This window comes from Pristiophorus japonicus, chromosome 15, assembly GCF_044704955.1.
Source record: "Pristiophorus japonicus isolate sPriJap1 chromosome 15, sPriJap1.hap1, whole genome shotgun sequence".
Classification (NCBI taxonomy): Eukaryota; Metazoa; Chordata; class Chondrichthyes; family Pristiophoridae; genus Pristiophorus; species Pristiophorus japonicus.
The window spans coordinates 113,895,732-113,908,203 of NC_091991.1; the positions used below are offsets into that span (position 1 = coordinate 113,895,732).

At 41.8% G+C, this 12,472-nt stretch overlaps 1 protein-coding gene across 1 annotated transcript in view; it reads left to right on the forward strand.

The window, feature by feature from the left end:
- Positions 1-12,472, forward strand: part of crebbpb (CREB binding protein b) — a 123,278-nt gene that overhangs the window by 66,829 nt on the left and 43,977 nt on the right. Inside the window, exons 19-20 of the mRNA XM_070901740.1 lie at positions 9,732-9,812; positions 9,965-10,012. Coding sequence (XP_070757841.1) covers positions 9,732-9,812; positions 9,965-10,012 — 129 coding nt within the window. The remainder of the gene's footprint in view (positions 1-9,731; positions 9,813-9,964; positions 10,013-12,472) is intronic.

Here is a 12,472-nt window from a genome sequence, read left to right on the forward strand (position 1 = left end):
TGATACCTGTGGGGAATGGCAGCATCGTGGTTATGTTACTGGACTGGCACCAATAAATTCAACTTGCACCACGACAGCTGTGGAATTTAAATTCAGTTAATTAAATAAATCTGAATAAAAAGCTAATATCAGTAATGGTGACCATGAAACTACCAGATTGTCGTGAAAAAAAACATCTGGTTCACTAATGTCTTTTAGGGAAGGAAATCTGCCATCTTTACCCAATCTGGCCTATATGTGACTCCAGGCCCACAGCAATGTGGTTGACTTAACTGCCCCCTAACAGCCTAGCAAGCCACTAAGTTGTAACAAACCGCTAAAAGAAGCAAGAATAAACCCAGACGTACCACGTGGCATCGACCTCGGCACCAGCTTTGAAGACGACAAAAGCACACCCAGTCGATCCTGCAATGATCTCCTCACTAAGTCTGGGAACTTGTGCCAAAATTGGGAGAGCAATCCCACAGACTAGTCAAGCAACAGTCACACTCACAGAATTATACCTTTCAGCCAATGTCCCAGGACCCTCCATCATCGTCCCTCGGTATGTCCTGTCCCACCACAGGCAGCACAGTGGTATACAGTCAGGAGGGAGTGGTCCTGGGAGTCCTCAACATTGACACCAGACCCCATGAAGTCTCATGACATCAAGTCAAACATGGGCAAGGAAACCTCCTGTTGATTACCACCTACCGCCCTCTCTCAACTGATGAATCAGTACTCCTCCATGTTGAATACCACTTGGAAGAAGCACTGAGGGTAGCAATGGCACAGAATGTACTCTGGGTGGGGGACTTCAATGTCCATCACCAGGAGTGGCTCGGTAGCACCACTTCTGATCGAGCTGGCCGAGTCTGAAGGATGTAGCTGCCAGACTGGTCTGCAAAAGGTGGTGAGAACCTATTTGACCTCGTCCTCATCAATCTACCTGTCACAGATGCTTCTGTCCATGACCGTATTGGTAGCAGAGACCCATCTTCTCACTGTGTTCTATCTTCACACTGAGGACATCATCATGTGTGGCACTACCACCGTGCTAAATGGAATAGATTCAGAACAGATCTAACAGCTCAAAACCAGGCATCCGTGAGGCTCTGTGGGCCATCAGCAGCAGCAGAATTGTATTCTATCACAATCTTTAACCTCATGGCCTGCCATATCCCTCACTCTACCATAAAAGTCCATGGGATCCAGGGCAAAATGGCAAGTTGGATCCAAAATTGGCTCAGAGGCAGGAAGCAAAGGGTAATGGTTAATGAGTGTTTTTGTGACTGGAAGGCTGTATCCAGTGGGGTTCTGCAGGGCACAGTGCTGGGTCCCTTGCTTTTTGTGATATATATCAATGACTTGGACTTGAATTTGAGGGTATGATTAAGAAGTTTGCAGATAACACTAAAATAAGCTGTGGTTGATGAAGAAAGCTGCAGACTGCAGGAAGATATCAGTGTACTGGTCAGGTGGGCAGGACAGTGGCAAATGAAATTCAATCCGGAGAAGTGTGAGGTAATGCATTTGGGGAGGTTTAACAAGGTAAGGGAATACACATTAAATGATACGACACTGAGAAGTGTAGAGGAAGAAAGGACCTTGAAGATTCCTGAAGGTAGCAGCCCAGGTAGATAAGGTGGTTAAGCAGGCATATGGAATACTTGCCTTTATTAGTCAAGACATGGAATGCAAGAGCAAGAAGGTTATGCTTGAACTGTATTAAAACACTGTTTAGGCTGCAGCTGGAGTACTGTGTGCAATTCTGGTCACCACATTCCAGGAAAGATGTGATTGCACTGGAAAGGGTGCAGAGGAGATTTACAAGAATGTTGCCTGGACTGGAGAATGTTGGCTATGAGGAAAGATTGGAGATGCTGGGTATGTTTTCTTTGAAATAGAGGAGGCTGAATGGAGACCTGATTGAGGTGTATAAAATTATGAGGGGCCTGGATAGAGTGGATAGGAAGGACCTGCTTCCCTTAGCCAAGGGGTCGACAACCAGGGGGCATAGATTTAAAGTAATTGGGAAGTTTAAAGTAGATATGAGGTGTAATTTCTTCACGCAGAGGGTTGTGGGGGTCTGGAGGAAAGCTCTTGGTCGGCCGGCGCGGATACGATGGCCTACTTCCGTGCTGTAAATTTCTATGATTCTAACATCAATCCAGCGTCCAACACTGGTTCAATGAGGAGTGTAGAAGAGCATATCAGGAGCAGCACCAGGCATACCTAAAAATGAGATGCCAACCTGGGAAAGCTGCAACACAGGACTACATGCATGCTAAACAATGGAAGCAGCATACTATAGACAGAGCTAAGCGATCTCACAACCAATGGATCAGATCAAAGCTCTGCAGTCCTACCACATCCAGTCATGAACCATTAAACAACTGATGGGAGGAGGAGACTCCATGAACTTCCCCATCCTCGGTGATGGCGGAGCCCTGCATGCAAGTGCAAAAGACAAGGCTGAAACATTTGCAACCATTTTCAGCCAGGTGGTGAGTGGATGCCGAAGACTTGTGCCCCAAGAACTAGCTAAGCTGTTCGAATGCAGCTACAACACTGGCATCTACCCAACAATGTGGACAAACAGGACAAATCCAATCCGGCCAACTATCGCCCCATCAGTCTACTCCCAATCATCAGCAAAGTGATGGAAGCTGTTGTCGATAGTGCTATCAAACAGCACTTACTCACCAGTAACCTGCTCAGGCCACTCCGCTCCAGACCACATTACAGCCTTGGTATAAACATGGACAGAAGAGCTGAATTCCAGAGGTGACATCAAGGCAGCCCTAGTAAAATTAAAGTCAATGGGAATCAGGGGAAAAACTCTACACTGGCTGGAATCATACTTAGCACAAAGGAAGATGGTTGTGGTTGTTGGAGGCCAATCATTACAGTCTCAGGACATTGCTGCAGGAGTTCCTCAGGGCAGGGCCCAACCATCTTCAGCTGTTTCATCAATGTCAATGACCTTCCCTCCATCATAATGTCAGAAGTGGGATGATCGCTGATGATTGCAGTGTTCAGTTCCATTTGCAACTCCTCATAATGAAGCAGTCCATGCCCACATGCAGCAAGACCTGGATTGGATTCAGGCTTGGGCTGATAAGTGGCAAGTAACATTCGCACTATACACGTGCCAGGCAATGCCTATCTCCGACAAGAGAGCGTTTTCACATTCACATTCAATAGCATTACCATCACCAAATCCCCTACCATCAACATCATCCTGGAGGTCACCATTGACCAGAAATTTAACTAGATCAGCCACACAAATACTGTGGCTACAAGAGCAGTTCAGAGACTGGATATTCTGTGGCGAGTATTTCACCTGTCTCTCCAAAGCCTTTCCTCCACCTATAAGTCACTTGCCTGGATGATTGCAGCTCCAACAACACTGAAGAAGCTCGACACCATCCAGGACAAAACAATCTGCTTGATTGGTACCCCATTCACTCCCTCCACCACTGGCTGCAGTGTGTACCATCTACAAGATGCACTGCAGCAACTTGCCAAGGTTTCTTCGATTACCTCCCCAAGCCCACGACTTCTACCACCTAGAAGGACAAGGGCAGCAGGTGCATTGGAACACCATCACCTCCAAGTTCCCCTCCAAATCACACACCATCTTGGCCTGGAAATATATCACCGTTCCTTCATCGTTGTTGGGTCAAAATGCTGGACACCCTCCCTAACAGCACTGTGGGAGTACCTTCATCACACGGACTGCAGCAGTTCAAAAAGGCGGCTCACCATCACCTTCTTGAGGGTAATTAGAGATGGGCAATAACTGCTAGCCTTGCCAGCGACCACCATATCCCAGGAAAAGTTTTTGAAAAGTCGTCATCTTCTGACTTTTGTCAAAGTGTCACCTCTTATCCCACCTGAGTACTTTGAAAAACAATTGGGGTTAGGTGGGCAGGGCTTGTTGGTGTATAGTAGGGGAATGGAATGAACAGGCTTGTATTGCATCACATATTAGATATGTAGATCGCTTGAGATTTGAAACATTAATAAAATAATAATGGCTACATTTAATGCTAGCCCTTCAGAGAACTGACTAAATCAACCAATATTGAGTTGCTTGATTTTCTTTGAATTTGCAACTGTGGTAACTGACAGTCCAAATTTGTTAGTTTATGTTATTCTAGATAAATAGATCGATAAAGACAATTGAGACACTACCTTGATTTTATTCTTGACTGCTGAATGTTTGATTTCTTTGTGTATGTTTCAACCCATTTGAGATCATCTTTAAATTTGGCCCAATAATGGCAAATCTCTTACTAAAGTGTAAAATAGTGGCAATTAAAGGGACAGGCAAAACAGAAAATGTGTACAGTAACTCATGATTTTAGCCAGTAATGCACATGGTTTGTCATCAGAGGTTTCCACTGGCCTGTTCTTGAGTTGGAGAATCTAACTGTTTGAGACTGATATAACTGAACCTTAATCATTGACTCATGCCAGCCTCCTTTTGTTGCTTTTTTGAACTCAGCAGTATTTTGTGTGCAGAGCTGTGGCTGTGTGAGCTGCTAGACAAAAAAAAATTACAAGCAAGGTTTTAATTGGCACCAGCAAGGAATTCAGGACGTACTAGATTCCAATACTGTTCTCCGCTGTTTCACTTTTAAAACTTGTATCTATACTTCATATAAACACTGTGCATGGACAGTTTTATCTCCAGCAACTGCAACGAACAGCCAGTGAGTGAATGATTCACTTCAACCACACTCTGACATTGCTGAACAATTTGCAGGGTTTACATTGTCTCTGGTAATAAATGTCATGAGCAGTAAATTTAAGTCAAAGTATAAATCAACAGATCTTCTCAGTTAACAGATATTAACTCATCTCACGCCAGAGGCCATTTTACTTGCCAAATGAAATGGGAAATATTGAGTCACAGATGAAGAGAATTAGCCACTAATGTGGCACAGTATTATAGCAATTCAGATACTGGCACTGTCACAAGATGGTGTTAATGTGTCACAGATGCCATAATATTGCAGTACATATGTTCATAATTCCCATCTCCAAATCTCAGCAAGCTTTTAAGAAAAAAAATCTGTACTTAACCAACCAAATATTCCACTGGTCAATGTCCGTTCTTAATCAAATTGACCAAAGTTGTTTAGAAATCTGACTCGGTTAAGCCGGACGTGTCCCTTTGAGCAGCATCTGCCACTAGAGCAGATACCAGACTGCCAGATTGGTATTTTATCAGGTATAACGATTGCAGGAAAATTCAGTTTGATATTAATTTTATGTGTAGATTAAGACTAAATCGGTTGAGACACTAGCCTGATTTTAGTTTTGACTGCTGGAAGTTTTATCTCTTTGTATGTGTAAATCCATTTGACATAATATTTTTAAGTTGTATACTATTGCAACTCGATTAAATGCTTTTTTTTCTTCCAGAATGAATATATGTCAATTTGCTGTTATTTGAGTGAGTGTGTGTGTGTTTGTACATGTTTCCTGTATGTTGTACAAATAGATGAATGAACTTGCTGGTGCCATTCAGAACCTTGCAGTGAGGCAGGAGTTTGGGTGTGTATGAATGAGAGAGCCAACAAGAGGGCGTCAGCTCACGCTCTTCATCCACCTATTGGTTGTTTCTTGTTTCTTTATGGTCATGTGGACACAGTTGAATTCACAGCAGTGCCAAGATTTTACCCAAAAGCAGTGTCCAGTTACAACCATGGACAGCAATATTGTTCTAGGTGTGAATTAACCTTTTAAAAGTGTGGTTCCAGTAAATGTAACAGGAATTTGCTTTTATATGAAAACTCACTTACAATTTAGTAAGTGCTTAATCAGGGATTGCACTCAAATTTATTAAGGTACAGTCCAGTGCTTGGGGTTGCACATATTAAAAGTGACACAAAATGATTTAGGCAGGTGAACAACCTTCCATTTTGTGAATTTAGGACTCTTATAGGAAATTTTGGACTGAAATCAGTTAACAGCATCTACTTTAAGTGTGTTAATTATACTGGTAACTCTTTTTGCAAGCTATATGTATTGTAGCCACTCTGGCATTTACCACATCTCTTTTGTAATCCCAGATGTGTATAAAATCCTGTTGCCAAATTAGAATTGTTTTTGTTCCAGTGCAAATTTTGATGTATTATTGTAAATCACAATCTGCATAAGACCCCATTTAAAAAAAATACTAGCTAGATAATTAAACCATTTACAGGAACCACAATGTTTGCTTAGGTCTAAGGGTGCCACAATATTGAGAATAATTATTTAAATTAGATTAACTTGTGTTTTGGTAAAATTGTTACTTAAGATTGGTAACTATAGGAATATTTGAAATGTTCTTTAAAAAGTAGACGAGTCACTGTTTCTGTTCTGAATCTGCTAAGTTAAATCACGGTTGAAAGCTTAGCTTCCACTGTTCAGCATTTGTTAAAGAGAATTTGCTCTATTTACAGATTCTTGTTGGCTAATGCAGTAAAATCTTTGGGAAATTGCATTTTGTCGTCGTTTTACTGCTGCACAAATGTTGGAATGAGAATTACAACTCGGGAGTAAATATTGCAATATAACCAACCTCTTCAGGAAAGGTTACCCTGAATATAAAAGTGTACAATGCCCCAGTGATAAACTTTCCAGAACATTATCCCGTGAAGCAAACGCATTCTACCACTACAACAATACAAAAGCAAATTGCTGCAGATGCTGGAAATCTGAAATAAAAACAGAAAATGCTGCAAAATACTCAGCAGGTCAGGCAGCATCCATGGAGAGAGATGTATTCTACCACTGTTGTCCATCTTGAGGCTTTTCAAAAATAGTTCTGATTTTAATTTTTTTTTCTGTTAGTGAAACTATGAGCTGCTGATGCGCACACCTAATGCTATGTTGCAACACTTGCATCGCAGCATGTTCAAATCCGAACAGGGGACCGTGTTTCTCTGCAAATAAAGTCTAAGCTGCGGCAGACTTGAGTGTCTCGTCTAAGGTGCGAGAGATTATACTGCAGGGAAAAGCTGGCGGCCCCAGCTGATGGCAGTCAGTGTCATTTGCCTCCAGCTGTCTGGTCCATGGACCAGCAGAGACGCGGGAAACTGTAGAGGAGTCTACCGCCTGCTGTCCTCTGTCTCAAGACACCATCCTGGAATTGTGTGCATGTATACGGAATAATCTGTGCACACGTAATTCCTGAATCCCAAGATGTACTGCGCAGAAAAGGCAGATTAGCCTTTCCCTATAGTACTAACAACCAGATAACCACAAATGCATGTAAAACTGAACTGAACTGAAGTTTGCTGTAAATCGCCCAGCATGTTAGACATTGTTTTTGTTGGGACATGTTCTTACCTTGTAAATCACAGAAATTCTGATTTTGTTGTAACATTAGATTCTTAGATTGTGGCACCTTTAGTTCTAATGTAGGTTTCACATTTATCTGCATATGTCTCCTGTGTAATAGTTGGTACTGCTTTGTGGATGCATTCACATTCCCTTTGCTCACCCCTCACCTTCAAACTCCCGTGAATCTTTGTCTTGCCTAGTTACCCTTAATTTTACTACAGGTGACCAGATTTGCTTTGTTCTGTGGCCATGCAGCTTATCGCAGCCCAGCCAGCTTCTTTGTTATTTTATCACTCAAATTTTTAGCATGCATTTGGGTTTTCTAATGGTCTAGAGTGCACTCTCAGGTCCAACGCAGCAGTGGTTCCCCTCTTGATGCAGATATCAATAACTGAATCCAGATTAAGGAGCTGAATTTTAAATAGTTCAAATTTTACATTGAAATTTTTTATTTTAGAAATGTTTTCTGAGGATTTAAAATAAAAACAAAACTGGAAGAGGCTAGAAATAATTGACAATGCAAGTAGGAATATTAAAAGCAAGCAACAGGAACATAAGAACAGGAAAAGACAGTTCAGCCCCTCAAGCCTGCTCCGTCATTCAATTAGATCATGGCGGATCTATACCTCAATTCCATCTTTGCTCCATATCCCTTGCCTAACAAAAATCTATCAATCTCGGTATGGAAGATTTCAGTTGATCCCCAGCATCTACAGCCTTGTAGGTGAGCAAGTTCCATATTTCTACTACCCTTCCACTTTCACTGCAACCAACTCCTGGAGTGGTTTTCCCTGATGGGCTTTTATTGAAAAAATATGCCGATTGCAGGGATCTCTGCATTGACAAACCATGCATGACTGAAGGGCTTTTCAACATACTTGCTTGGCAGATACAAGATATCATGCCCTTCATTCTGGCCTACTCGACCAGGGCTCTCAGTTCAGCACCAGTGAGTCTTCTCCGAGTGATTCGTTGTTTGGGATAGAAACGGGGCAAGTTCAGCCCTGGTGCTTAACCTTGCGAGAGTTGCACTGGCCAAGCTCCTCATTTTGCAGATTTGTTTTTTAAACTCACGCAAGACCAAGCCATGTAATAGGTTATAAAATATTATTTTTTTGTGGTTGGTCCACAATAGATTTCTTAAAGCTACAAGCACTCATGACAATTCAGAAACTCCAAATGCTGTATGTTACATGACATTCAAATATTAATTGAGGATTTGAATGATGGCGTGTACATTTGTGATTTCTGTCAGTTCAATATAAATCTACGACAAGTTTGTCCTATTTTGGCAATGTGTTTGCCAAGGCATTCTGTGGAATGACTGGATGCAGGAATCTTCCCATTTTTAGAGGGTGACAAACTTTATTTGGGGAGGGGCACTTAAAGGACAAGTTTGTGCAGTTTTTTAAAAAAAATAATAAATTAAGTTTAGTTACAAACAGAATAATCCATGGAATGTTCTGAACTGTGGAATGATTCGCTCATACAGTACAAATTTTCTCCATATGTGGCCATGGTGTTTTGACCCCTGTCTTGCTTACCTGCTGATTTCAATGAGGCCCGGTTTCCCACACTGTTAAAAGTGCTCCTGGGCGGAATGCACTATTCAAAGTACAGTAGCTGAACCATAAAATACTCTCCAAGGTCTCTTGGGATCATGATTTGGCAACCTGGAATTCTGTGCCTTACCTGGTATAACAGTTATTGGGAAACCAGGCCCTGGTGGGCTCTAGAAAAAAGCTGGAAGGTTAAATGCCACCACTGGGCAAAATTTGCAACATGCCGATTGAATTTCTGCACAGCTGCAAGCAGTTCAGAATATTGATAAAGAATTCAGCTTGGCAAACTTATCTTCTAACTTATTTAGGAGAATCCTCATTAAGTCATTGGCAATTAAATGAAAATGTAAAAGTAAATGTAAACCCACTGGGATTTAGTGCAGTAATGGGTTATTGCCCTGCTGTGCAAGCACAGTAAACATAAAGCAGCCCAAGAAGCATGCTAAAGATTGATTGGTAAAAGCACCAGTAATCCAAAAGATGCAACATGCCCATGAATCAAATTTTAATGATTAATTATGTAGTGGTGTTGCTTTTTAACCTATCCAATGAGACCAAATGCTAATCTATGCTTTGCCTTGGCTTTCTGCTCTGTGTTGTCTTGGTGTTCCGTCTTACTTTGTCTGTGCTGTTTGTTCCTCCCCTTTTTTTCTTAACCCTCCCCTCCCCATTGTCCACATTGACCTGACCCAACCTGGTAAAACACTGACCCGTAATCTCATCAATCAACCAACCAATCCTCTCGCCGTGGTGATCTGCCTTCCTGTCTGATTGGTGGCTCCGTTGCTGGGCTGGCTGTGTTGTGTGGACGAACAGTTCACCCAAATATGGCCTTCTTGCTGACAGGTATCACTTCTGTGAGAAGTGCTTCAACGAGATCCAAGGCGACAGTGTCACTCTGGGTGACGATCCTGCACAACCGCAAACGTAAGTAACGACTTTACCTGTTTTCTGTATGTTGCCATTTCCTGTGTAAAATGGAATTAGCGATGGCCACCTCGACCTTTTTATGTCCACATTTTTCAATAAATATATCCTGACCTGAGAGCTTGTTTTCCCAAATATCCCCTGCTGTGCAGGACTGGAACATTTTTGGAATCGTGGCCTAGGATGAATAAGAATGAAAGGTTGGTGGTAAACTTTTATTTTGTTTAATTTACTATTGCATTTGTTAAGAATTAGCAGTGGTTCTTGTATATATTAATAGTACTGCAGTCCAGTTAAAATGTATAGCGTGTGTTGGACACTAATCTCTGCTAGCCTTCAATCTGTATGAAAGAAGGTGCCTTTGAGTTTGGACATCTTCCACCCAAACGTGAAATCCAGATCTTTTTTGAACTTTGGGGCAATTCTAGTAACTTGTGGATAGTCACCAATCACTAGAATGCTGCTGGTTATGTCTGCAGTACAACTTGTGTTACATTCAGCATTCAAGTAGTCACCAATGAAATGAACTTGAACGTTGCATGCAGCCAACCTGAGAATTTCCTACATTTGAGATGGACTAGATTTGATGTGTTCTGTACTGTGTGTAACCTACTCAGAACTCCGTTGCCTATTTTCTTTTGCTTTCATTGAACCTCCACCTGCCACAAATAAGCTGCCATCAAAATTGGGAAAAACCACTGAGACACCATCCAATTAAGAGCTTTGCACCTTTGCACAGAATTCTCTTTCGCCCAAGTGTATCTCTGTTTTTTTAAAAGGTCCCAGGAGAACAGGGAAATGGTGGATACAGCCTTGGTTCTTATTCTCCCATTGGCAGCAGCCTTTGAAACATTTTCCAGCATTAATCAGCTTGTCTAGCGAGTCCTGTGTCTTTCTGAATAGTTCTTTTAAAAATTTGGAAATTAATCCTTACCTTTTTAAACAGATTTTCTCACTTTGTAAAATCATCAGCTTCAACTTTAAGACCCTGAAGCAGACATTATTATTTTTGCATTCTAAATTGGTCAAGGCTTACTTCACTTCAGTTGATGCCTTATTCTGTTCAGCTTATGGACTTTGCTACCAGTTTGAAGATCTGCTCACCTTGGATTGCCACCCATGAGAAGAGTTTGTTCACAATTTGCAGAATTGCACAGGCTATACTAAACTCGGGAAACTCGAGTCCACTGTGAGTGTTGAATTTGCTGGAAAGATATTCTCCACAAGTGCGGTTTCCTTCAACACCAACTTGTTCAAAACAGGCAGCTGCGATCAGATAGAGGTTGGAGCAAAAGGGGCACTAAAATTGTCCAAAAGGGCAGCACCTATTTAGTGGGGCAAAGGTATTGATTGGGGTTCTCGCAACTGCCTGCAGCTAAAGCCACATGACATCAAGGTCTGTAATTCCAACGTCTACTGAGATTAAAGCAAGAAATGCTCACATTAAAAGTTGTCAGTTGATGCAGTGATCATTGACTAACCCTGAACTGAACCTTGTCTTGATGACTTTACCATTTCCATCCAACACCATTGCATTCAGCATGGCACTCACTGGTTTTTATACTGACTCCAAACAGACATCTGCAGTGTAATTTAGCATGTACATCAGCACTGGTGCCAATTAAACTATCTTCTGCTGTCCTAAGTCACCAGAAGGCATTCGGCTCTAAATTCAGATCCAAAGATAAATTGAAAATGCAGCCTATTGTACAATTTGTCTTCCTCTCTTCCATCACATTATCCAACTGTCTCCTAAATGATTTCAGGTTTTTTTCCCTGCACTGACTTACCCAGAACTCCGTTACAAATATTGATCAGTCTTTGCGTGAAGAACTTCTTCACAGTCCTGAATTTGCCATTCACCAGTTTCAGTGAATGCCGCCTTGTCCTACTGTCATTTATCTTGTGTAGTGCTCTGGATTCATCTTTTCTGTACCTATTATATATATCTATGTAAGATTCCCCTTTCAAGACAGAAGTGATCAATTTTCTCCAGCCTCTCCTTATAACCTAATCAGATATTAGGGATCAACCTTATGGCTGGTAAAATTATAGAATAGAATCATAGAATAGTTGCAGCACGGAAGAGGGTCATTTGACATGTCAAGCCCGTGCCAGCTCTCAGCTAGTCCCACTCCCCTGCCCTTTCCCCGTAGCCCTGCAATTTTTTCTCCTTCAGATATTTATCCAACTTTCTTCTGAACGCTAAATAGAATCTGCCTCCACCACCCTTTCAGGCCGTGCATTCCAGATCTTAACCATTCGCTGCCTAAAAAAGTTTATCCTCATGTCGCCTTTGGTTCTTTTGCCAATCACCTTAAATTTGTGACCTCCGGTGCTCAACCCTTCCACCAATGGGAACAGTTTATCTCTATCTACTCTGTCCAGCCACGCATGTTTTTGAACATCTCTATCAAATCTCCTCTCACTCTTCTCTGCTCCAAGGAGAACAATCCTAGCTTCTCCAGTCTATCAATGTAACTGAAGTCCCTCAATCCTGGAATCATTCTCGTAAATCTTTTCTGCACCTTCTCCAAGGCCTTCACATCCTTCCTAAAGTGTGGTGCCCAGAATTGGACACAGTACTCCAGTTGGGGCCAAACCAGTGTTTTTTATACAGGTTCATCATAATTTCCACACTTTTATACTTGATACCTCTA